General features: G+C 44.1%; 1 protein-coding gene across 6 annotated transcripts; it reads right to left on the bottom strand.

The window, feature by feature from the left end:
- Positions 1-284: 284 nt before the first annotated feature.
- MFSD10 (major facilitator superfamily domain containing 10) lies at positions 285-27,543 on the bottom strand. 6 transcript variants are annotated; one of them, XM_069794985.1, is made up of 14 exons: positions 27,328-27,398; positions 26,959-27,108; positions 24,589-24,778; positions 23,358-23,454; positions 18,515-18,618; positions 17,379-17,537; positions 15,374-15,562; positions 10,828-10,936; positions 9,706-9,817; positions 8,212-8,320; positions 5,872-5,962; positions 4,034-4,081; positions 2,471-2,560; positions 285-1,061 (listed from the first exon to the last, which is right to left on the bottom strand). In XM_069794985.1, the coding sequence occupies exons 3-14, from the start codon at positions 24,757-24,759 to the stop codon at positions 955-957; spliced, it is 1,386 nt and encodes a 461-aa protein (XP_069651086.1). In that variant the 5' UTR covers positions 24,760-24,778; positions 26,959-27,108; positions 27,328-27,398; the 3' UTR covers positions 285-954. The 6 variants fall into 6 exon arrangements, 5 of the variants coding, with proteins under 5 accessions (XP_069651086.1, XP_069651119.1, XP_069651077.1 ...); XM_069795018.1 differs by lacking the exon at positions 26,959-27,108 and having other exon boundaries at positions 27,328-27,543; XM_069794976.1 differs by lacking the exon at positions 27,328-27,398 and having other exon boundaries at positions 26,959-27,271.

Below are 27,543 nucleotides of genomic sequence, written 5' to 3'. Positions count from 1 at the left end.
TTTAATGTACTCTCAGAAGACTCCAGTTGGCTACCTTAGGGCTTCCTTCCCCGAGAGTCCCAGCTGGGCTGCAGGCAGAACCTGGTGGAGGGGTCCTTCCTTCAGCAGCCCTGCCTGGGAGTCAGCAGGCTGGGAGGTTGGCCCACTGGAGGAGGCTTTTGGCACCTGGGGTGGAGTTCTGGACCCCCCTTCGGCTTAGCCAAACAACTGTCTTTGGGCAAACAACTGTCTTTGGGTTAGGTGGGTCAAATGTCATAAACTGTAATTAACTGACTAGACAAGTGTACAATGTAACAGTTTATTTGTAATGCAAAAAGAACAGTACTTGGTCATCAAAAAACATTACATGGTATTAGAAATATAAAAGATCTCTCAAAATTTAATTGTGTATTAAAAAGGTCCACCTGTGCCACAGTATCAGTCAGGCTGAGCATCTGTGGAGATCTCGTGACAGCTGGATAGAAACTGCCCGTTAGAGGTACCATGTGGATTTGTTCTCTGCTGGACAGAACCAGACAGAACCGTGTCTGTTGCAGAGGCTGCGGGCAGTGCCCCCGGTGGGGCTTGTGCTGATGAGGAAGGGAGAGGCGCAGAGAAGAGCTCTGTGAACGCACCAGTGCCGTGTTCAGCAGCACCAGAGGGCGAGTTGGGATTGCAGCGTGCTGCGTTGCTGTAATACCCCCCCTCTGCTTGTCTGATGATCTTAATGCTTTACTCAACTGTTTCGTGGGGTTTTTGTTTTTTTCTGTTTGCAAAGTGAGCCCCGCTGGCTGGGAGGCCATCTTAAACATCACTGCTTGTGGAGGGCCATAAGAAACTTGAAGTCTGTTGTTGCTGCAAATGGTCATGACCCGTCTCCGTGCAGAAGATCAAAATCCGCCTCTTCGTGTTTGATCAGCAGAGTCAGGTCTTGCAGAGGTCCTTGGAAGCTGGTGATAGTTCTGTGGTTACTTCCTACTCCTCCTTTCTCTGCTGTTTTATAGAGCTAAGTAAAACAAAGGGGATGAGGAAGAAAGCGCCACAGACGGTGAAGCAAACCTCTGCCCCTGCCAGCCAGTAAACTGCAAAGGAAACAAGATTTAGCTTGTTAGTACACTTGTCCTTGCATCAAGGTAAACTGGGCTTTAGAGCTGCTGCTGTCAATGACTTAGCGATACAGCTGTAGAACACACAACTACTGAATCTTTCACTGCACATCCTTGCTGGCCCATAAGTTATAAAGAGGAGGTGGCCAACAGCAGTGCTGGTTCTCTTCCAAGGAAAAGTGGTTATTTTGAATAGGATATTTTCATTCTTGCCAGTATGGCAACAGGGAAGTTCCTATTCACGCATTCATTGAGCTTTACAAGGCAACTATTCAACTCTGCCCCAGCACCTCCTCCACAGCTGCTCCTGGCACTGCCTGTGCTGCTCTTGAAGGTCTCTCACTGTTGGCATCGCTCTCCTGACGTGAAACACTCCTGAATCCAATGCCGAGGGCAGGACTTGGGCTGCACTCGGGAGCAGTTTTGCTGTTAGGTCCAAAGCTTGGCTCTTCCTTTCAGAAAGCTGCTGTGCACAGCAGTGGTGTGGTGAGCCAGAGCGAGCCAGTTGCTTGGCATATGGATAGTCAGGAAAGAGAGTCTGGCTTTGCTCAGAGTTCAAGCTCTGACTTGCTGTGTAGCTGCTTCCCCTTGTTCTGTCCCTTTACCCTGTAATGGCCTGGGGGAACTGAACCCCGTACAGGCGCTACCTGTGCTCCTTAGGCACGGTCTAGGTTTGGCCTTAGCCGGGGCCACGACGCACTGCACACTCCCTGAGCTCCGGGGCGTTAGTAGAGTGCAGACTCTTTTATCTAGTTTATAGGTTACAGATGCTTTTAATGATGAAAGTTCTTTACTGCACATTATTGACTGTCCCTCCTTCATTTGTCTTAATTAAAACAATTAAGCACCTTAATTAATCTTGGGATACAGCTTCAAGAGATGTGGGGGAACCAGTTACCACAGCACAGGAGACCTTTATTTCACCCACTCCTGTTTACCCAGTGCCAGGGGGGCCCCTCAGCAGGTGGGGTTACCTGCTAAAAATGGCTAAAACTATGCCCAGCAAAGGCAAGGGTTCCTGGTCAGCCTCTGGCTCTCTGCACACTGGGGCCAGGCCCTCCATGGTGCTCCTCTGCCCGCACAGCTACACGCAGGGCTTAATTAGGTTGACGCTGTTGCTGGAATTTTTAAAGAGTCAGGCAATACCTGCTGTCTAGTTTATCTCTGCATGTATGGACTTTTTTAACTTATCCATGAGGCTTTCGTTGGTGCTAACAAGGACCATGTCCTGCCCCTGGTGCAGCTCTCAGGGGTGCCTACTTCTGCAGAGACAACTTCTTTATGGCTCTGAAAACGTGCTGCACTTCCAACCCACCCGGGCTGCGGGGACCCAGAGTGACACTGTATGTTGGCAAAGGCAGGGAGGAGCGCGAGGCCACACTCACCTGTAGCTGACAGGATCGGTCCCAGGGCCCTGGCAAGGGCGCCCAGGCTCCTCAGGATCCCCATGACTCGTCCCTTCTGGCTGGCAGAGCCTGTGCAAGCAGAGAGACGTCAGTGCAGAGGTTTTGCTTGGGGCAGGGAAAGCATGCAGGGCAAGGCACTGCTGTAGCTCTTGGAGCCTTGTTCTTTTGGAGGTTATTTATTTCCCACATGCATCTCCCCCTCCCTTAATTTCACACTCACTGCCCAAGCTGCATTAATTTCTCCTCCACCAAGATAAACATGACTGCGTCACTGAAAAAACACTAGGGCTTGTCAAGAGTGCTTATCCATAGACAACTTGTCCTGCACCCTCCCCAGCCCCCCAGACAAAAACGACAACAAACAAGCTTTGCATTGTACAACAAACAGATCTGCTGAGGTGGCACAGGTGTATAATAAATACAGAAGCATGGATGCAAGTTAAGTAAGAGCAACCTAAAAGTGGCATTAATGAGCAAAGCCTTACTTTTTCGCCTCAGCAAGCACTGTAGTGCTGCCAACCAACTGAACCAAAGCTAAAGAAAGAACTGTGTCATCCACAGATGGCAACACAGCTACATCTGCTTTAGAAGGTTACATAGCAACCAGTGCCACAAACGCACAAGGTTTTCAAAAGTTCCTTAGAAGGTCTTTTCTAAGGAATCAGGAAGAAATGATTTTACTGCTGGCAGCGATGGCTGGTGTCTCTTCCAGAGAACCCAGGCAATTCCCTGCTCAGTGCTGTTTGTAGCCTTTGCCCACTCTTCCTCATCTTCTTAATCATAACCAGAAATATGGTCACTTCAAGTTTGCCCATCAAGTTTCGCACTGGAACAAGGTGCGTTACACAGTACAAAATTGAAGTGCGATACTGATGGTCACTCTGAACAGATCATTGCTGTTTGTCAGCTCTGAAACTATCCATTACAGAGTGACGACGGTTTTCAGAAACAGGTACAAGTCAGTCTGGGGTTTTCCTATGCTCCCTTGCGGGGTGTTTCTGAATTCCCCAGAGTCAGGATATTGTCTGCCCATCCCCAGCAGCCCCGCTTAGCTTCCCTTCTGTGAAGGACGTTCATAGAAGGGAAGGAGTCGAAGGCTGTAGCAATTCCAGCGCAACACAGCTGGTTCTGCCTTCCCAGGGCAAAGCATGGTGCGACCGGAGGGTAACGACAGTCATGGATCGCTGGCTATACTGAAAAGGGGCAGCATACAAGTGACCGGGAAGGGCTCTTTTCTAGGCTTTAGCCTCACTCCTGCAGGGGTGGTTATGGCTTCAGGGTTACATAAGTACAACGTGGTGTAGCAGTTCGCTGTAACACTTAGCATTTCTGCCTTCCTTGTTAATGCATTTGGGGGGAAAAGGGGCCTTTTATGAAGCCAAGCAGCAGCCAGAGGCACTGGTCCAACGTTCAGATCTGAGGCGGACCTACACCACAAGCGTTCTTGTTGATGCATCACTAAACTTGAGGTCAATTCTGTATTTGAGCCAAAGGTCAATTATGTGGCCAAGGGCTGCTGCTCAAAGCAGGAAAGACACTCACCATAGCCTGACACCACTGCTGACAAACACGGGATAACAATGGCCGCAGCTGGAAAAATCCACAAAAGAGACTGTCAATGAACAGCAGAGAACTCAAAACAGTTACAAGAGCAATAGTGAAAAACATGTGGCCCAAACTCGTTACTACTGCAGAGAAATATGCTGAGCTCTGGGGCACTGTACCAACAATGAATCATCAGGTTTAATCCAGTTCAATAATGAAAACAGCCCCTCAAAGCCAACCTGCACAAAGAGCCCAGAGCCACGAGTGCTCTGAGCAGATGTTTCACATTAGTGTCTCTCATTCTGTGAGCCCACAGGAAAGGGGCAGATAGGTCAGATCAGCTAACTAACTGGTAGTTTTCCAAATCGCTGTGGTCTTGTCAGGTGGAGCAGGGAAAAGGAATTGCCCATATTTCATATGAACAATGAGGTGGCTGTACACAGAATCGCGCTGTCCCCATGCATATGGCTTTACCGTACTCATGGATGGAAGAGGCAGCTATGTTCTGTCTTGGGAAATAAGACAATCAAGTCCAAGAAGAAGAAGTTACAAAACTTCTGGACACAAAAGCCAAGAGCTGTTTAACAATCACTGCCCTTTTACTGAAACAGGGGCCTTCTCTGCCAAGAAGGAAGTGCTTTAAGCATACAAAGCAGAATCTTTTCTGGGAAGGAAAAGACAATTGGAGAGCAGGAACGATAGACATGTTGCCTTAACTGCAGGCGCCCTAACTCCTGGGGCAGAGGGAGGAGGGGGGCGGGGGGGGAAGAGGCCCCTCCAGAGGCATTTCTAGCTGGCTTAACTGGGGAATAGATGGGGACTTCTGCCCAGGTATGGAGCCTAGGAAGATGAGGCTCCTAACTTAGAAGCACAATTAGACAAAATTAATACATCCTCTCACCTCTCCTCACCCAGTGGGCTTTCAAAAGCAAGTTAATCTGTCAATAAGACGTAGATTTTGAAACCTGTCAAACACACAGCTGTGCCTAGACAAGCAAGCTACTAAATAGATGCATTTTGTGGTTTACAGTTTACTCTTAAATCAAGCTGTATCATGCAAAAGAGAAGTCTGCTACTGTTGTAATTAGTCGTACTTGAAGCTTTTTAACAATAGTTATCAGCATTGGGAATATCTGCAATCTCTTTTCAGATAAGCACTTCAGTAGATGAATCCAACTTCATTCATAATCATTTCCCTGAATAACGGCTTAGATTGGCAGAATATTATTTATGTAAACACTTAAACATCTTTGAAAACCATCTGCACTTATCAGAAACAATAGGTGCAGTTTTGTTCCCTCCCTGAGCTACCAGCTTGCAATGCAAGAGAGCAGAGCGGTGTCCAGCCAGCACAGCCCCATGCCACAGTGTTCAGGGCAACACTGATTTACCCTCTCGCTCAGCCTGAACGCACACTCCGGCCTTCAGCTTCAGAGTGCGCAGGTCTCTTCAGCCTAAGAAATGATGCAGCCACCACAGAAATACAAAGACATGCCATCTCCCTTCTTTTCCTGAGATGAGCTATTTAGTGAATATTTTGCTTCTAGGTCTAGTAAGAGGGGAAAAAACCCCACCCTCAAGAGCTCCCCAGCGAGACAGGACAACAGGAGCACTGGAGATGCTTCCAAATATCACTATGGCAACTTCCCGTGATACAAACAGCATCAGAAAAAAAACAAAACCAGACACTATTTCTTCCATATTTTATAAACAGAAACATCAACTTTCTGTTACTTATAGTTTGAAATTAGAAGTGCATCTTTTTTAACAGGGTGAACAAATACATGAAGAAAAATTATTTGTGCTTAGCTTTCAATGCATTTTGAAAAGCTCACCAAAAGAGTACAACAACAGTCCAACACTCAGCATGGTCACACTTGCAGCCCATCCAATTAACAAGAAAGCTGGAATCAGCAACATAATAGCCTGCAAAATGAATGAGTCGCACAGTTACATTTAAGCCCTGCTTGTTAAAGCTTAACTCCAGGTGTCCTGCCAGTTCTCTTCTGCTGACAGGACTACATTTTAAGTTAGAAGCAGAAAGCCCTTTCTTCCCAAGTAGACTTTTCAAATTCACCTGGATGGCCACACATCAGCACAATTTACTTTTCTGTTCCCTCTCACTGTCACATGATTGCAGACCACATACAGGCTGGAGTCACCTGTAACATAGGCTGTAGTTATCCCACCACTGAGGAAAAGATGATTTTTGCAGGGTTCTCTCTCTCACACAGTCTACTGGGTGTTGGTGATTTTTTTCTCTTGTTCAGTGTTGAACTGGACAGAAATCTAGCTTTAACTCTTTATCTCCTGAGCTGGTACAAGAGATCAAAAAGCTTGCATGCAAGAGGACTACAGCTCCTCTGCTTTTTCTCAGCAGTATTGACCGATTTTATCTTTAGCTTTCAGAGTCCATACTTCTGGAGCCAAGAGTTAAAAATGGGGGAGGAATGGCATTTAAAATTCAAACCCCAAAAGAAAAAACATTCTTCATCTCCTCCAAGAGCCTGGACTGCAGTTCCCCTGTGATGTCTCCCTCGCATACAGAGCTCTCACAGAAAAGACAGATCAGTTAAGATCTGCTGCATTTCATAAAAGAGGGTATTCACTCCTGCCAAATGTCTCATTTTGAAGATTTGGTTATAAATGAGCTACTGTAATCACTGTGCTAAGAGAGGCCACATTTGCCATATGACCCAGATTCACAAATTGCCAGAATAACTTCAGCACAAGAAGGAACTCCCACAAAAGCCACTCAAGCCACATACATCGACGGAAAGAGTGCCCCTTGGCCAGCGGGTTTCTGCATAGTGCACACGGGTGTTTGAGAAGCGATCAGCCCAGACCAACTAAACTAAGTGTTTAAAGGTAACTACAGTTAGTAGTTAGTGCAGGCAAGAGGAAGGAGTACAAAAATTAGTGGGGCTCTACTACTACTGATAAAATCAAAGAGCTGCTTGAACTTTGAGTGAACTATCCTAATTAACATAGTAAAAACCCTGCCCTCGGGAAGGGAAGGACCCCGACCAACAGAAGCCCCCTCCTCCAGGAACACTGCAGTAAAAGAGGAGGATGCTGTGACTAAGTGGAGCTGAGGCTGGTGAGAACCAAAAGAAGCAAGGGTGACGGAGCGAAACCGTGAAAGTACCGATCGCTGTTGCGTGGGGTGTGTACACGTCTTCCGCCTGTTAACCAAGGGGTGCTAGGTTTGCGGAGTCACCACCTGGCACCCATCTCTGTGCAGACACAAAATAAATATCTCAGCTCTGTGTGCAATCAGCTCTTTGCACACCGGGTGTGCACGCTGCCACCATTGAAATCACACTAGCCTCAAAATAACCCATAATAAGTTGATGGAGGCTTTAACAGTCCATAGCATGCTTACTACCAAGCAGCCAACAAAAAAAGTTCAGGAACGCTTGAAACCTGCTTTTTTTAGTTCCACGCACAAACGTTAAGTGACAAGACATGTCTACTTGTTCCACAGCTGTGTAAGCTGCAGGGAACTGCTCCCTGTCATCCCAGTACAGCAGCAGCAGCATCTCTATGAAGAAAGAGGCAAGCAAAACAAACGCACGCAACACTTTTGTCAGTGAAACTTCAGTCGGAACATTGGTACATGCTGTTGTTACATGTAATGCTGATGACCACAAATCGAAGATTGGAGGAAGAAGCTATTTCCCCCTGCCCACCAGTGAAATATACTCTAGGGAAAGCCTGTCAAGCACGGAGATGGCCAGACTGATGATGTCGCTGAAAATTTGCCAGAAAAGGAGTCAGAGATCAGCTCTGAAGCAGCTTTAATAGTTTCAATGACTGCACTGCAAGAGAAATCACTGAAACAAAACAAAACCTTCACAGCGCTTCACCTAGCTTGCACAGACAGACACTCTGTTCTCATTCCCTACTGCAGTTATATGTGAAGAACTCAAAGTTTCAATAATATCATAGCTGATATGGTAAGAAATGGCTCTAATGTTCCAAAGTTTAGTTAGACTGGTAAGTGCCCAACAACCAGGGTCTTGAGAATTCATTTGGCTGGATTAATGAGGCACATATTTCTTTTGTTTTGACAAGTACAGTTACAGCCGCCAACTACCTTTTGTTGCACTTTAGACTAAAAATTAACATTGCAGATTTGTGGGGGAAAAGAAAAAAAAGTATTATTTTTTTACCTTTTTTACAGCTCTGATTTCATTTCCTGGCTTGATACGACGAGCATAGCCTCCCTGGATCACAGCCATTGTTATTCCAATAAAGAAAAACATCTTGCCCTGCTGCATGCTAGAAGGGAGGCAAAAAACTCAGATTATGGAGTCACGCACAGAGCATTCCACCCTGGGATTCACAGGTCAAGTGTAGACCCTTTCCTGGACAAGTGAGAGAAAATGCTTTTTAGTGCTCGCATGAGCAGCACGAAGTTCTTAATATGTTGACATTAATTTCCATGGCAGGCAGACAGCAAGAAGATAAACCTCTGAGGTCTCACGTAGAGATGGGACAGCTGCTGGCAAATGCTGCAATCATCTCTAGGCTGCTATGATGTAGTTTAGTTGTTTCTAGGGTGGCCCACAAAGAGTCAACACGTTAATTACCCTGTGCCCTGGAAGTCTGTGCCATATGCACAGGAGTTGTTGGTTTCCAAGGAACACGTGTTTTGCTTTCTCACAACCACTGCCACCACTCATGCAGACTTTGATTAAGGTCACCAAGACACAACATGGGCAGTGGCATGGTGGTGATCATGTATTGCACCAGGAAGCTTGCAACATTATTCCCTCTGCCCTTAAATATTTCTTCAAATTTCTCTTTCATCTCTCTTACCTACTAAACTATGTGGATATTCTCAACTAAAACTTCTCACCTCCATAACAAGCTTGCTTGTCACACAGCCTGTACTGTTAGCATGAAGTTGTGTATCTACTACATGGTCATCCTGAAAGGACTGTGCAGAAGCAAGCTTAATACACTAGAAAACTTTTCCTTGATGCACACACATTAGTTAAGCCATGAACTGTAATGAAAGACAGACAAGGAAAGATGAGACAAACCTCTGAGAATTACTCAAAGGAAAGGACACACATAAGGAATCAAGCTGCAAGATCATGTTCCTGGCTGGAAATCTTCCTATGAGCTGGCAGGAAAAGTATTTCAAGCTGAGCTGCTGTTAGTGGATTCTGCTCTCTTTCTTCTCTTCTGTTTGACTAAAGGAAATGAAACTCTATGATGTAATGACTGTACACCATATGCAATGCAGAACTCTGATGAGCAAATGTAATCACATAGTTATCTCTCCATCCTTAGCCTTTTTTGAGCTTCAAGATTTGTCCTGATACTGAAGAACTCTTCTGGGCAAGAAGAGAACAGGTTTTATTATAATCAATACAACTAGCCCAGCTATACATATTTCAGGAGCTTTAATTTAATCTTGTGTATTGATTTTTCTCTAGTTATTAGAAGTTGTAGAATGAGTATTTCCTTTCATGATAAACAGTGTGCCTATATTTTCAAAATTCTTCCCACAAAGTCCAAGGATCACTGAACGCAGTGGTTGCTTTCTGAGTGTTTTTACTAACCTCATAAAGCCTCTCTTGAAAACAAATGAAGAGACCTCAAATCAGATTTTGGAAAATAACCTAGACAAAATATACAATATTTATCTTCTATACCTGCTGAACTGGAATCTCTGGTGAGTGAGAAAACTCAGCGTATACTCCAAGCCGGAAAACAGGAAGAGGTAGAGGAAATAAGCCAGGCCCAAGATTTTGAGATTCTGAAGATCTAAACAAACAAAAAACCAAACAAACACCAAGGGGGGGGGGGGAAGAGAGAGAAACACGGTGGTGTTTTTCAAGCATAGCTTGAGAATGTAACAACAACAGTAGAGCAACATTTATCAACTGTACAGGGAAAAGTTCCCACCTCAGATGCTCATTTTAAATATCCATACAAGACAATGCCACAAAATGACTTCTGCCCACTACCTCCCTTCTTATGAGGGAAGGAGAGCCAAAAAGACTAATCTCTGTATGGGTCACCCTGGTCTCACTCACCCAGTCCAGCCCCTCTGCCTCACACTCACACCCCCACCTATATGAGGATTTATTTATTTTAATCAATACCTGTATCCACCTAATACTTTGACGCTGCTCTCAGGATGATACTGGCTAAAGCACAGTATCCCTTTCTGCAAGCTACAAATGGTCTGTGACATATTACCTTACTTATTCTTCTGCCAGTGCAGGGTTTAACAGGTTTTCTCCAAAGTGGCAAATACTACTCTATTCCTGATGCAGCAGCAAGGAGGACTGAATGATATGTTGGTGTAGCTGCCAAACACTGATTTATTTTCTACAGCTTAAATAATTTAATATATAGAAATGGCCAGCTCAAATCCTACAACTCCAAGTCCCGAATTGAGAAATAAAATTTCAGTCTGAAGTTTCCTGGTTTGCAGCTCAAATAAGCAAACTCACATCTCCCTTACTCATACCTTGATCTATCTTTCAAAATCACTTTACTTACCCCATGCTGCAGCCAGTGCCTGAAGATAAAGCAAGTAGCAAGTCAGAAATCTTCAAAACACTAATCTCTAAAATCTTATTTTGGGAATAACAGAACCAGCATCCAAGGGAACTTGCAATTCCCTGTTCCTTAGTTTTAAATGAGGTGGGTTTTACATGAGTGAATGGAGTGCTCCTTCTGAAATGGTTTGAGTAAAGTTTTCACTTAGAAACCACTGTCACATACAAAAAGACATACAATATTATAAAAAGCCAGCTAACACTTACTCTCCTCTGAAGGAGATTCCTTTCCTCGGGTGACTGCAGAGAACTGAAATAAAGCCAAAGGACTGAGCAAGTCAACTGCTGCCTGAAATCCAGACGTCACAGAAGAGACCTGATCAGAGAAAGAAGGAGGTTTATTTAAAAACCTGATGTAATAACTACTGCAAGGAATTGACAATAACAGTCAAATATGCTTATACACCTACACAAATTAACTGAGATGAAACAAGGGAACTGGCATTGGGGTTCGAGTGACCCCCAACAACAGCCCAAACTTTCTGAACACAGAACTAGCTCCAGCACTATAACTAGGAGGTAAAGCACCGATAGCAGCTTTCACTGAAGACAGAAAACAGATTCTTCCCTGGGTTCTTAAAAGCAGAAGAGGGTCATTCTCCAAAACCTGAAGGTGCCTTTATTTGGTTCGCTTTTTGCATCATCCCTCATGTGCAATGAACATTTACTGGGCAAATAATGGCCTATCTGCCTGCAAGTTCATGGGAAGCCGGGGATTTGCTTGTGTGCTACAGGTCTGAGAACAGTACATGTAGCACATCAAACAACGGCCTGTTTTGGTAGTGGTTGTTCTTTTAGCTAGCGACACCTCCTGGGGAAGAAAAGGAAAATATAATTTTTAGAGAGATTCCTTGGAGAGATTTTAGAGATTCTGCCCAGACACATTGTGTGGCTTTTTGAAGAGGAAAATTTATTTTGTAGCACTTCTGGTCCTTGTACTCTGTACATCTCAACCTAATTACACATCTCATGGCACTCTCCCTGCTCTTCATCAACAGGAGCTTAGGAGATGCTTATTCTTTGATCTACAGGGAATTCAATTTTTTAAATTTGTTTATTTTTTATTCTAAGGTATAGAAAATTAAAGAAAATACTAATGAAGAAATAATGTCTAAATTCTTAAGGAAACAATTCCTTTTAAAGTAGGAGAATTTAGACTGTCACTCTACATGACAGTCACAGGAAGAGATAAGACAGACTCAAGAATCCTGAATAATCACACTAAGTATTTGACGTCTTCAAAGAACTGCACAGACTTTATCTGATGAGCTTCCTTCTCTTCCCAGATAGGGAGGGAGAGCGCTATTATCCCCTGAGGGCAGAGACTAAAGGTCAAATTATCAGTGGAACATAATCTCGGTACATGACCTCAGGATTTGTATGCACTGGTTTTAATAAAGCTGTAAACAAATAAACATTCAATATAGTATTAACATGACCCCTGTCTTACAGTCAGAGCTTCTGAGTATCCAACAGCAGAGCTCTGGAGCCCATTAGTCTCACAACAGCAACCAATTCAATATACCAGGCTGGTTTTGTATAAAGCCATAAAGCTGCTGATCCACATAGAGCAAACTGGGTGATTTATTTCCCCTTCCACTGCATGTATTGCAAAGAGTAAACAGGCACTCCCAAGAAGAAGCTTCCTCATGCTTTTAAAAGGTCTGTAAGAGGATTTCCTGAAGCTGGCTTGTAGCAATCCTCAGTTCCTGCATTTGTTGGCATGATGGTGTTTGTACTACAGCATAGAGAATCTGGTGGCTAGCAACTCCCTTCAAGCATGTTTGCCAGTAATAAAAAAAGCCCTGTAGTTTGTACCTGTTTTGAATTATTATCCACATCAGACAGGGTGCCAAGCTTCTTTGTACTACAAGGTTGATTTCAGTTTGGTCCAGAGGATATACATTATATATGTATATGTTTAAAATCTTAAGTGTTTTATGAAACATATATATGTATTAGATTTTTTTTTAATACACATGTGTGTGTGCATGTAAATTTCTTTTAATGTCTCCTATCTTTGACCTAGAAGCAGTGGTCTAGAAGCAACTTAATCCACTGATCGATAATGAAAACATTGTCCTAAAACTGACAAAAGTGTTTCACCACCCCCAAATAACAAAGTATACACTGCCAATTTCAGTCAATGTCACCAGCTGCATGGAGTTTAGATTCTTCACAGGTTCAAAATCTGCAACATCTAACTGTATTTAATTTCTATGTTTATGATTTATTACTCCAAAATTGCTCAATTTTACTTCGTAATTACCCCAAAAGTCACCTTGAATGGCAGACATTTTTCACAGTGTCTTTGTTTACTCTGTTTTCCTCTAGTGCAGAGAGACTAAGTAACATGTCTTGAAGGCACAGTCAGTCCAAATCAAGAATGCAGCCTGGGCTTTCCAAGCTCCAGCCTTACCCTTCAAATAAGACACTCTTCAGTATGCATAGAGCAAAAGCCTTATTTTTCCCTAAGTTTGCTAGTGATGCTGCACAGCCCTACACATAGTCCTTGCATAATTAGCTGGACACCATAAAAAAAAAAAAAGTTGTAAGACCCTCCAGCTAGGCAGCCTTGCCCATGACTAGCTTAGCTAAAAATTAACTCAAAAGCTCTTAAAGGGGACAGATTCCACTAGAGACCTTTCTATTCCTCCCTTCTCCCAAGCAGGTAACAGCAAAAGCTGTTTTGGCCACTTCATGTAAGACCAGTGTCTCTGACAGGTGAAAGGTACAGGTACTCTTCACCTGATAAACTTGTTGAACAGTTGAAAAAAAGGGGAAGAAAAACAGCAAAAAATCTGTTCTCTTTGGATGAAAACTCATCCCTGCTCTCCCTGTCCCCCTCCACCTTCCCCTTTCTACAAGTTAATTCCAACATGAATGAATGTGAAATACTTGATCTTCTCTCCTGTGAAAAGAGGACTGATAAAGAAATAAGACTATCATCAGAACACAGCATATTTCAAGGAAACAGATGTCTGATCCCACTGACACGTCCTCCTACCGGTTATCGTTATAATTTCCCCTCTTTTTACAGCTTTGTCCTTCCAACCCATCCACTGCTATACTCTGGGAGCACCTGCTCCAGCTCAGCAGCCCAGCCAAGTTCCAGAAGGGCAGCCAACATACCTGCCTTTCCTTCATCATCCACAGGCCAAGAAAACTGCTCCCCTCCCACTCAGAAATTGAGAGGAATTACCCAAGAAAAGAGCAAAGCAGCCTAATAAGTGAAATTACAAATACCCTAGAACACATAAATCACATGGGACCACTGCCCAGATGCAGGCTGAAAGGAGACAGCACAAAAGCACTAACACTGATACCAATCCCAAGAAGTTCCAATGCCAGACAAACCACTATCTCATCAGCTATCAAACACTCTATTTTGCGTGACTGGGACCTGACCCTGAGAGGCAGCTCTTAATCCACCTCACGCAATACCTACTGCTGCACAGAGCCCCAAAAAGCAGGGACAGAGCACTCATTTTCTTATCAAAATTCAGTCATGTTGACTAACACAGACTAGCTTATCAGAAGAACTCTCAAGAGAATAATAAACCGGGGAGGGAGGTATTCAGGCATCACACCGTCCTAAAAGGCACTGAAGCCATTTATCCCTCTACAGAAAAGGTGGAATTGTTTATAGAACACAGATTCACTCTACAGCACTTCCCTACATCAACATGTTGCCACCACCCCAGAGCGTGCAGTTCTAACCAAGAACAGGACTTTATCCGGAATGTTTAGAAACAGCCAAATAGGAAAGGGGAAGAGGTGATGCATGGAACGGCTGTTAAAAAAAAAGAAAAAAAAAATAGCTGTAGTGCTTGGGAAGACAACATGAGCGACCAATTTCACGTGAGACACAACCTGCTGGGAAACACTCAGAGAAGGTCTAAAGTTTTGCCCCAGCAGGAGCATTGCAGACAAAAGTTTCCTGAACAATTCCCACTGCCAAATGGGTTTGGCTATCCAGAGACCAAGCGTGCTTCAACGGCTGAGTGCTGCTTAGAAACAAGGGATGATAGGAAAGATCCAATCCAGCTGAAAGCCCCAGATTGAGTGCTTCACCCAGATACCTACAGCTGAATTGTCTCCCACACTACCAAAGGAGACTGCTCCACGAGATTTTTAATCAGATATATCTTGGACAGTGTCCGATCACTTAAAATTAAATCATAATGTTAATAAATGTTTGGCCCCACAAATCCAGTCACTGAGTTTTAGCAAATGTAGATATTTTCTACCTGTGGAAGACAACACAGCTCAGAGATAACAGTCATTTGCTACTTGAGTGTCCAAAATAATCAAGCAAAGACAAGATAATAGTTAAGAAAATTTCTAACATGCTGGCTAAATGAAAGAAAATCCAGTCTCTGATGTGTTTACTTTTATGATTAGCTGAAATTCATCCTGAGGGAGTCATTGTGATCACAGTTTTAAATTCACCCTCTTCCTCCTAAGGTCCCATTAATTTTTTAGAAATTTAAACCTTACACACCAAAACCAGCAATTAAGCAGACATGTTACCTATAAAGAATTTCTCATATTACACTGGGCTAAGAGGTAGGACCATCATGCAACCACTTTGACACTAGTCTGAATAATAATATTAAGTCCTAGTCCCAGGAATGAGCTAAATTCATGAGATACTGACTCAGCCCCTTCTTCATTGTTTCCAGTATTTCAACAGTTCTCAAATCCTGTTTTTCACAAGAAACACAGATCTTCAGATTGATAGTCCATTTACCCGTTTTTCTTTGGGAAGTGTCTCCGGAAGTAGGAAGAAGATGAAAATTAAATCAGCCACAGCAAACATGAGTGCTAACAATGCTGAACGAAGATAGAATACTTCTCCTTTCTCTGTCTCCATGGCTAGGTAAGCTCCGATCATGGGACCCAGGGTAAAACCAAGGGAGAAAGCAATGCCAATCATTGCCTGCAGTGATACAATGAACAGAGACATGTGGTTTTAGACACCAGTTTGTTCAGGTAGCTCAGTTCTAAAACAGTTTGGAATTCCTGGCATTTATCTTAAAGAAATGCAACCACCCTGAGGATGTACAGAGTGCACAGCAATGACAGTTAAATGTGAAAAAACTGTTATTTCCAAATAACTGATTTTATTTTCTGTCTAGTCAGGAAAATGGCAGGAACAAACTGCAACATGGTTATAAGTGAAAGGAAGTTGGGAAGGGAAATAATGATTCTCACCTCAGGGACTGCTCAGCCAGCAGATCCTTCGGCCATAGGATAAACTTTTGTAGTGTAGAACTGGAGAAGGGAGGACAGCACCATGGTAGGAATTCATAATGATGTCTACAGCTTCTAAAAAGCTTTGGCAATTTCTGTATTTAGGAATTTATGTCTCATGGAGCAAACAGGGTGAGGGGCGTCCCAGAACAACCTGAATTTAGTGCAACTACTAAAGAGGATTGATGAACTCACTATGAAACCAGCATATAGGAAAAGAGGTGGAATCTGTACACTCTGGGTGGGAGCTTAAAAAAGCACTGATTTGAGTCATCAGCCTCAGTGAGATTGCTTAAGAATACAACAGTGCAGGATCTGGCTCATTTTCTTTAAGAGACATTCAGAGATGTATACTTGCATATACAGGAACCAAACATGACATCCCAGGACACAATCCTCCTGCTTTCCTGAGTCTATTTAACTATACCTATAGTACTAAACTAAACAAGGCTAGGGCACACTCAGGTGTCACCTCACAGTCTCCAGTGTTGTTTCAGCCTGCCCAGCTAGCACTCTTCCAACCAATGCCCCATCACAGTTTGCGAATAGCATCAGTCAGACGCTATTCTCTTCCCAGAAAGCAGAATTAACATGCCTATTCTGCTCTGAAAAGAGAGTATAGCCATATGGACGTGAGCCATGCTGTACTAAGTGACTTGCTCTCATGACTTGCTCTCAGACCCTAAAAATAGGCCCTGACCCATTTTATTTACTAGTGCTGTATGGCTATCCCTCTCCATACATAAAAATACACGTTGGCTTACCAGGACAATAATAAATTGATTGGAAAATTCATTAGCTATTGCTGTGAAATCTAAAGCTTTCCCCTCCCAAGAAGCAGCTGTCTCGCATAGTGGCTTGTAACAATCTGTTGAGAGAAGTTTGGACCCCCAAGGTTTTTATAAGATGAAAGATCTAACTGGCAATTCACAGGCAAAGTTCAGCCTGCAGGGTGTTTCCATCTGGTCCACTGCCTTCTGGAAGAGGACAAGGCAGCTGTTCATATTACTTGCTGCTCAGTCAGCCAAATGCCACACCCTTTACCCACTGAGCTCAGATCCTGAAGCCAGTGCAGCATCCAAGGAAGTCAGGATTGTGCAGTCCTGCTGCACTTCCACAGTTTGGGAAGGTGAGAAAAAAGGGGTTGTCCTATAACTGGCTTCCAGCTACCAAAATTGGGCCATAAGACCTTTCAATTTCTCAGCTATTACAATGAAGATTACAGTTACCAGTAGGAGTAACAGTTGTAACAGTTACACAGGTAGTTTTTCCACCTCTAGGGCATCTGCATTTCACTTGTAGGTAAAATTCATTGACAAGTAAAGTCTGAGAGCTCACCAGCAAAATGATCTGGCATCCTTCCAGAAGCAGGGTAGTATATAAAGTTGTGTTTTCACTTGATCAATGAATACACACCTGAGGAAGACATTCTGAGCACCTGCAATCAATTAAAATTTACCTAGCAACAACCCAGAAACATACACCCCACATGTGTAACTCACCATGCCCTTGCTCCGTGCTTTTGGAGAGTGCAAGTCAGCAATTATAGCTGTGGAGAGGCTGACGTTCCCTTTGCTTATTCCACCTACGATCCTGGAGAGAAGAAAAATGCCAAAAGTCCTAGAAGCAGCCCATAGTGCGTATGATGTTATCAAACCCATCTGCAGAAGCAAGAAAGGGTTCTTTATAAAGCAGAGCAAAGCTGAAATCATTTCTGCGTATTTCCCAGCTAAACATTTAATGTTTTTGTTTGTTTGTTTTCAACACCTGCTCCAAAGCTCATATAACAGCAATGTCTGTATATATTGATACTGCACTATGTCCTGGACAGTGATATAAAATAAGAGAAACAAATCCATACAAACTTCATATAAATGTGAGATTACTAATAAAATTAGAAGAGCAAGGAAAGTTCAGAGGGAGCTAAATCAGTCCTGGGCACAAAACCACTTTTGTACATCCTGCTCCACTTGTTTCCAACTTTAAGAGAATTCTGATTTCAAGATAAGAATAATTCACAGTTCTAGCCCTTAAATTTCATAATCAATCATAAGCATGCATGCTTATTTAATTCACTCTCCACAAGCCTATAGGATAGAGGGATTTGTATATCATTTGCTGCCAAGTTCCTCCATGTATGTACACACTTGCTCTGCGCTGCTTCTGTAATTAGAACCCCATACCAGCGACAAAGAAAAAGTTTTGGAGAATGTTCATGTTCATAAGAAATAACACTGCTATACAGCACTTCCTAACCAACAATTCCCAGGCTCTGTGAAATAGGTCATGAAGTGATCAGCCCTCATTAGTCACTTGGGGAACTAAAACATACAGGGATTAAGTCTAACATTTGTAAACAGAGCATCTGAAGTCGTATTCCCATACACAGAGGAAAGAGATTCTGGAAAACCCCAGAAACAGATAGTATTTTGGTGCCTTCTATGTACAGTTCTGGATCTGGGAACCTCAGCTTAAGCGCTTGCATTTGGAAGTGTGGCCAAGTGACTTGGCAAGAAGCAGTCAACAACAAACAGACCTAGAACATTCAATTTCCCAATCCTTTGTGCTAACCACAAGACCATAGTGCCTTCAACTGTGTATTGAGATGTCATGACTAAAATTGGTATGAGACACATACGACTGTCATCAAGATGACAGGCCTTCTGCCCAAGCAGTCTGACACAGCACCAGTGAGGGGAGACGAGAAAAACTGTAGGATGGAAAAGATTGAGCCAATCAGACCTAAAAAAGAAAAATTAAAAAAAAATTACATGTATCATTAGACTTGCTGCCTTCACCTTAAATACAAATACAGTCAACCTGTTCCAGACCTATCACTCCATTACATCCTTTAAAAGCATGCAATTAAATGTAGAACAACAGCTATAAACAGCAGCTTTACTTTGAAACTAAGCCACCCTCTAAACACCGACCTTGCATTGTTATTTAACTGAGGTGGCAAATACAGACAGACCAGAGTAACAGGCATAAATCAGATAATTCACTGGTTACTTCACTGGTGAGAGGCATTTGAAACTCACTGGTTATAATGGAACACCGATTCTCCAATGCTTCCCCAGCTGACTACATACATTTTCTGTTCTTAAAGCAGAGATAAAGCAGTCTTTAACAGTCACAATTCTTTTTAGATTTTTTTGATTGTTTGAACCTGATTCTGTCACACTTAATTAGCTTTTCTTTCCTTCTTACCATGGAAAGAAGGACATAAGCACTGCTGTTAGTGAGGCACCCTAAGAGGTAGGAGTGATTCCAACAGACTCCAAGAGTCTTTTGAAATATGCCTCCAGCTTCTGTGATCTTTAATTCCTCTTCTCTCTTGCCATTTCTAGCTTCACACACTTATTAATTTGCACTACACTCTCAACAAGCAGGCAAAAAAATGCCATGCTGTCACAGTTTTTCTCTAAGGGAAAAACTGGGTTATACGTCTCAGATCATTCAGCTACCAAAGCTTTAAAAGGCAGAGGAGGCACCAGAACTCCTGCTCCCATCAACTTTGAGAGAGGCAGAATATTGATACTGAACAATATTGATACTCTCCTCCTGGGGAGAACAGCTGCTTGTGATAACTCAAAAACCTGTGCAAAAAATCTTATAGATTGGTACACTGGCAGTTTATGTTAATGAGAGACAAGTATTCCTCCTTGTTTTTCTAGTACTGTAAAAACACCCAGACATGACAAACACTTCACAGCCAGGGAGCAGCAAGAGCAGGGCTGTTCCACATGAGGGAAGGAGCCAGGAGCCGAGTGTGACCACAGCACTGGCAGTGCCCCCACTAAGCAGGGCACAGTCCCACACGACCCGGACGGGTTGGGCAGAACAGGGTCTCGCTAGCAGGGTCCATTGACAGTCCCAGACAAGGCAAGGGTTATACAGCAGGTCCATCCAGGGAGTCCAGTCAAGACCAGCAGGAGAGAGATCAGAGAAAGGAGTGGAAACAAGACTATGATGTAGGTCCATTCAGGAGATAAGACACCTGCAATGTAGGTCTGAGGTTCATCTAAGAGACAGGGCCAGAGACAGCCCTGGAGACAAGGCTATCCTTATGACATAGCTCAGGCAAGGCCCAGGCCTGAGCTGAAATACAGCTCCTGAATCACTGGGCAGAAAGTGTGTGGGTGAAGGCTGGTCACTGCAACTAAGTATTGGTGCCCTCAGGGCCTTGACGAGGGTGCGGAAGGTTTCTGCCCTGAAGAGGTCACAGTCTAGACCAAGATGAAAGAGAACAGAATATATCCTGCACTGGGAGAAGCAACAAGATGATCTTGGAAGTATCTTTCCAATCCTATGCTCCTTGTAGCAGATGAAGGCAACGAAGGAATGAAGGCCACAGGAAGACTGCAGTGGCCTCTGATTAACATCACAAGTATAACAAACCTTTCCACTATAACCTTTTAAGGTGCAATCAGACAAGATGGACTGAGACAGAGCTGACTACAACTAAGATAGCTTGTTCATCTTCCCCTGCTTCTGCAGCCTCAGTCAACTCTCCAGTGAGCTAATTCAACTCAATCTGGCAGAAAACTAATCTGGAAAAAAAGAAAAGAACAAAAAAGTTTTCTGCTGGTTTAGCAAATTAGATGGCTCATTAAGAATAGCTGTCATCAAAGCCAGCAGAAGAGATGGAGTCAAATGAGACAGATACCAGGTTGATTCAGCCACCTTGTCTGCACCCTCACTGCCTGTGGCTGCCAGGTAGTTAGTGAACATTCCCACCACTACTCATTACTCTTCTAAATACTTTTCTTCAACACTTCTCTCCTAGAGAGAAAACAGCAAGGGATACCAGCTTCCTTTCTGAGACAAATAGCATCCATTTTATTTGCACGTTCCCAGTTAGATGCTGTATTTTCTTCAAAGGGCAGAAGAGTCAGTTGAACACCTCTGGAAGGAGCCCGGAGATTTTTCCTTCCCCTTGAAAACAACTGAGCCAAGTCAAGGTATACGGCACTCCCAGGAGTACAGGACACAGCAGGCAAAAGGACAGGCAAGAAGTTCAACACAACTGTGAGCTCCCAGCTTCTTGTTTAAACAGTCTGAGACAGAGAGAAGGAACAAGGAGGAGGCATGCAGTCAGGCCTTAGAGGAGGCAGAAAGCAGTTTCTGAGGGATTAAAGAAAATTGTTTTCTACCATTTAAAGCCAGTAATCTGACTGAAAATGAGAACTGAAACAACAACATACCTGCAAAGACACTGTGGGAAAGAAGAAAATTGTTTATAAACTTTCTAATGTCTGTTAAACCCCCCAAAACTACTTTAAATAGTAAAAATACATTCACACTTACATTCTAATAAAGTTTTGAGTTGTTTTTTTTAGTTCAAAAGCCTTTTGCTTATCTTGGGGGAGGCCTCAGCCTCCACTAAAAGGAGTAGGTCTAGACATCTCCAATTAAAATTAACCCAGACACCCTCTCACATCTTCATACTCTGAAATCCCAGTTCCCTCACAACACTCTAGATCACAAGGAGCCAAAAGACGACCTGATGTGTAACATGACATATATGCTGCTGGATTTCCTGCACTACTCCTGGTGGAGCTCACCCACACCAGAGCGTCCTAGTGACAGCAAATGTTTCTGGACCCTGAAGTAAGCAGCTCTCCTGCTTTTAATAGGACTAATGAGATTTAGAAACAGTGCTGCACTATAGCTGCCCAGGGCGGAGGTGAGACTTGAACTCACAAGCTTCTAACTCCACTGTTTCCTACTGATTGATCTCCAATCACATGCGGATCAGTTGTTAAGGGAGAGTAATTTCTGTGACTGTGCAGGGTGTAGCACAGCACGCTCCAGCACAGCAGGCTCCTGACACTCAGCTGGCAGTCTGACAATAAGGAACAGCAGGCCTGTATTTCTGTAGCAATCTGTAGAACAAATTGGGCAAGATCATAGGATAATTCAGGTTAAAAGGGACCTCTGGAGGTCACCTACTCCAACCACCTGTTCATAGGGTCAGCTATGAGGTCAGACCAGATTGTTCAGGGTTTCATCCAGTAAGGGTTTGACAGCCTCTAAGGATGGAGACTACAAAACCTCTCTGGGCAACCTGTTCCATGGGCCATCCTCACTGTGAAAAAGTTCTTCCTCATGTCCAGCCTGAACTTCCCTTGCTTCTACTTATGCCTGTTGCCTCTCCTTCTCCCACCATGCAACACAGTGAAATGCCTCACTGTCTTCTTGATAACCTCCCCATAGGTACTGGAAGGGTGCTAATTGCTCCAGGCTGAACAAGCCCAGGCTCCCCAGACCCTCTGTCTTCCTGGCTCTCTGCTGAACTCATTGCAGTTTTGTCCTGGTTTCAGCTGGGATAGAGTTAACTGTCTTTTTAGTAGCTGGTATAGTGCTATGTTTTTGAGTTAGGTATGAGAAGAATGTTGATAACACACTGATGTTTTCAGTTGTTGCTAAGTAATGTTTAGTCTAAAGTCAAGGATTTTTCAGCTTCTGATGCCCAGCCAGCAAGAAGGCTGGAGGGACACAAGAAGTTGGAAGTGGACACAGCCAGGGCAGCTGACCCAAACTGGCCAAAGGAATATTCCATACCATATGATGTCATGCCCAGTACATAAACTGGTGGGAGTGGGGCCGGGGGGGGATCACCGCCTGGGGACTAACTGGGCATTGGTAAGCGAGTGGTGAGCAATTGCACTGTGCATCACTTTTATCTTCCAATCCTTTAGTATTGCTATTGTCATTTTATTAGTGTTATCATTATCATTATTAGTTTCTTCTTTTCTGTTCTATTAAACCGTTCTTATCTCAACCCAGAAGTTTTACTTCTTTTCCCAATTCTCTCCCCCATCCCACTGGGTGGAAGGGAAGTGAGCGAGCAGCTGCATGGTGCTTGGTTGCTGGCTGGGGTTAAACCACAACAAGTTTATGGATACCTTTCTTGTACTGGGGGGCCAAAACTGGATACAATGCTCTAGATGTGGTCTAACACGTGCTAAGTAGAGGGGGACAATCGCTTCCCTCAATCTACTGGCTCTGCTTCTGTTCATACAGCCAGGTGCTATTGGTGCTTTTGCTGCCTGGGCTGGTTCCTCCTCAGCTTGCTGCTCACCAGGACCCCCAGGGCCTTTACAGCAGAGCTGCTCCTCACCAGTCAGTGCCCAGTCTGTACCACTGCAATGGACTACTCCTTCCCAGGGGCAGGACTTCACATTTGTCCTTACTGAATTTCATAAGGCTCCTGCGGGCCCATTCCTCCTGCCTGTCTAGGTGTCTCCAAATGACAGAGATGGGGCTGTCCAACTCTTCATTGCTATCAGTGTGATGAAAACAAAATCACTTATAGCCTACTGTGTTATTTAAATCTAAATCTAATAACAGGCAAGTATGCTTTTTGTATTTCTTGTCATTTTCATCATCATTCCTCACATCAACAGTGCAAATAACTTGAAAACACACTTTGGTTTTTTTTGTAGTCTGTTAGCTTGTTTCTTTAATTTCCATACCTCCAAACAAGACACTGTTGTACTTCCGCTCCGGAGGCATCCCAACCATCACCGCAAACCAGTCCACACCACGTTGCAATGACAAATAGAATCCATCCTGCAAAACAGATAGTTGGGAAACAGAAGCAGGAAGACAGTCGCTCTGTTTCATTTTCAAAGACAGCATCAGAGCTTAGTTAGATGATTCCTTCCCTCCTCCTCCCCCCAGGGAAAACCTCTTTGCTGATCAGTTGTCACAGGCTAAAAGTAGCTTAAATTGTAAATGCTAACAGGCAGGAGATAATTGGGTATATGTGTTTGGGTGGAGGAATATCTGAATTTGAACTTTTTAAACCATCAGGTCTGCTACTTGCTAAAACTTGAACTAAGTAAAAGTGGAATGTCCTGAATCTTTCAATTAATAAAGCAACATGAGACATACTCTGTCCCTCTGCACATATTAACCATTTAGAATGGGAGAACCAGGGATTTGTAAGTCCAGAAAAAAGAGGTGGTGTGAAAAAGAATGGTTCCTGAAAAGAGGAGGAGGACTTGAAAAGAAGAAGGGGACCCTGAAAAGAAAGTGAAGATCTTGGCTATAGCAAATACACTGGAAGTGGGGGAAGATCCTGGAGATCAGAGCCCATGGTTCCAGTTAGAGATAAGGATGCAAGAAAGACAAAGCCTATAGCTGCAGTTGGAGTGGGGTAGGAAAGCGACTATGAGATAGAGGTGTGGGCTGCAAAAATAATTCTCCCCTGACATCTTCATCTTGTCCAGTAACACTTGAGAATGCGTTCCCAGAGCAGCAGCCAGCTCCCTAAGAATGGAAGTTGAGATCTAGTGAATGTGATGCTGGGGATGGGAGGAAGCAAGTGTGTGAAATACTCAAGCAGGGTAAAAGGTCTCATCTCTTTGGTTCTTAGATAAAACCCAGGATGCAGATCCATTGTGGATTGTCGTTTACTCTGTCTCACCAGTGACAGCAGTGTAAGTTAGAAATGCACTGGTAATTACAAGGACTGGCCCCTAAGAAATACCTGAATTTTCCCCAAAACATGTCTCTCATTTTAATGAAAAAGCAAGAGGGAAGAGTCTTATGCAGGTTCACAAACAAATTCAGTCCATACACCATTTAAATGTGCTGCCTATAGCTATTTGGTTTGCCCCAAGGCAGGGGATTTTCCTTCCATCCTTCCCTAAAGATCTCATACCTAAGATTTTCAGCAGGCTGACTTTCTCTGTTACTTACCTCAGTCTGGCTGTAATAATCAAGGATGGAAGGAAACAGTGGCAAGATGAGAGCGAATCCCAACAAGTCAATGAAGAGTGCCAGGAAGACAATTGTAATAACACGACTACAGTTCTGTTCTTGCTTGTCATTTATGGAGCTGCTGCTGCTTTCTCTCTCTCGCAGGGCCATGTTCCCAGGTGCTCTGCTTCTAGAAAATTACATTTATATCTGGTCAACAGGAAGCATTTTGCAGGCCTTTCATAACAGTATCTTGCTGATTCATTCTCACTTTCTACAGACTTCACACACAAAAAAAAGCTACCTGATTTTCAAGGGAACAGGAATCTCAACTCTCTAGTCTTTGTTACTAGCTCAGCATCAAGTTTGCTGGCATCAAAAACAGACTACAATGGCAATAAGATAACTTTATTATAGGAGCATCCCAAATAAAACACAGAACTAAGGAGCATTTAAAGTTTGTTAACATGTGAGCAATGCTATACAACTTTCCCAAATGTTTTCAACTCAGCATTACAGTAAAATAGATAAGAAAGGGCATTCTTGTTCTGAATATCCACATTCAAGTAACTAATAGATTATTTATGCCTTCAGTGTATACTAGAAATTACTAAAGCAATAACAATTTAAAAAAAAAAAAAAGGTAGACTTCCTAAATATTGCAGGAATGCTGTCTTCAAGATAAATCCTGGAGAACAACAGCAACTCAAGAAACAGCACAACAAAATTTTGAAACTTGAAATTTTTTTTTTTCTTTCTCTGGATGACTGCCATTGATAGGTTATATGAGTTTGCATCAAATGATTAAAGAGCGTTTTAGTTTGTCAGAAATATCAGAACTATCAAATTTCTTTGATAATCCCCCAAAACTGTCTTAAAGACCTAAACAAGGATGCAGACCATACCCTGATCAGTATTTAACAAATAAAGAAATCAGTCTGTATTCTGAAAAAAACTCAGTTTCAACAGATACCAAAATCAAGGAGTAATACACAAACCATGAAACTGCAAACTTCGGATTTCTAAAACATTACACTGTATCTCAGTCATAAAACAATCAAATTTGCAGTCCCTTCCACTGAAAAAAAATCCCTAAACATTTGTTGCACTAAAAGAGTAAAAAAGGAGACAGAATTTCATCCAACAAAGTCAATCAATACCAAAATATCCATTGACATTGATAAGCCAGGATTGAAAACACTGAGCAATTCTTCATACAAATTCTATTCCAAACAAGACATACTGTATTACATACACAAGGCCCTTGTGCATATAACATCATATTACACCAAATGAAGATCATAACTTTGTTCTGCTCAGCAATAAATATTATCGTGACATTTCTTTACGTGTGGATTCAGTTTACTAGCACTGAAGCATTATTAAAGGTCAAACGCCATGAACCAAACATGGAAAGGGGCCACCTGCAATCCACTTCCTAAACTCTTGGCATAACACTCTTAAATCTGCTAGTAAATAGAGCAGTTTGGTTATGTTCAGGATCCTTTTATTTAAAATGGTAAGTCACCACCACCACAAATATTTAGCGTTATGTGTTTACCCAAATGATATAAGAGCATCTGGAGCCAAAACAACCATTCCTTTAGACAAATCGCCCTGGCCCTGGCCCTAGATCCATCCAGCCAACAATTGAGGGATGGGTTCATTCTGGCAGATTCTGCCTTGTTTTTCCTGACAACTTGTTTATTCATCCACTGAATTGTATGATCAAGCTGAACTTTATTCCAGGGTTCTTTACACAGGGTAACATCCTTTACACCTCACCCTCACAGCCATTTCAGCTAGCGTGCGGCTTGAACCTACGGATGCTAGCACTGACCTTTCATTCAGCTCCAGTTTCGGCTACGTGGTTGCAATTTCCCTTACGCAACGTCCCAAGGTACGACACGTTTCTGCCTTTGTGCTCCACCAGTTTTGTTGTTCAAACCTCTCCGTACTTTTTGCTAGGCAGGAAACCACCAAACATTTTACAGGCCCTGGCATCCCGTCAGCAAAAACAAAACACTTCACCTCTACCATGACATTTGATTTCTGTGAGACACGTCTGAAGAGGGGGCAGGATTTTCAGCTTAGGGAAGTTGCTTCGCTGGACACTCGTGTCCCTGCAGTGGCTCTCCCTCTGCTCGTCCCCTCAGGACTCCCCGTCTGCGCCTCATCGCTTCTGCCTTCCCCCCGGCCGGCAGGGCCGCCGTTCCCCGCCGCGCCTCTCAGGAAGGGATCGGCCGCGAAGCTGGCCCTGCCCTAACGCACGGACGGAGATTTCTCATCTGCCAGCAGGAAGAATTTCATCCTTCTGGTGTTTTCCTACCACCCCTTCCCCTCTCCGAAGTCTCCTAGGCCCGGCTTTACCTGCTACACCTCGGGAAGGGGCTCCTCTGGCTCCTTAACAAAGTCCTGAGTCAGGTCAAGAGCAGGAGTTTCAATCGGGGGGGACGGGACGGGGGGACACCGGCAACTCCCCAGAGCGGCCAAAGCCCCGGGGACACGAAAGGGACTGCCCTGGAGAGGGAGAGGTGGTGTCCGCGGCGAGGACTCGCCGTGTCCGTCCGTCCCCCCCTCCGCCCCCAGCAAGGCACCCTCCGCCGCCGCCTGGGCTGAGCCCCCAGGGACCCGCAGCCCCACCGAGGCCAGCCGCGCCCGGCCCAGACCCGCTCCTCCGGCCGGCCGGCCGCCCTTCCCACGCCGCCGGCAGAGCCTGCCCCGCTCCGGGCCACCTACCGCTCCTCAGGGGGGCTGGGCCCGCAGGGTGCGCGGGCGGCTCCCCTCCGCCTGCCAAGAGCCCTCCCTTGGGGATGCTGCGGGCGGGCGGGCGGCGGCTCCTCCCCGGCGCCCTTCCTCTTCCGGCCGGGGATGGAGCCGCTGCCGCGGCCCCCGCACCGGGCGCCGCCGGGGAGGGAGCCCGCCGGGCCGCCGGCGTTCCCCTCACGCGGCGGG

The sequence above is a fragment of the Haliaeetus albicilla genome, chromosome 1 (genome assembly GCF_947461875.1).
Source record: "Haliaeetus albicilla chromosome 1, bHalAlb1.1, whole genome shotgun sequence".
Taxonomy (NCBI): Eukaryota; Metazoa; Chordata; class Aves; order Accipitriformes; family Accipitridae; genus Haliaeetus; species Haliaeetus albicilla.
This window is presented reverse-complemented; position numbering and strand designations above follow the sequence as displayed.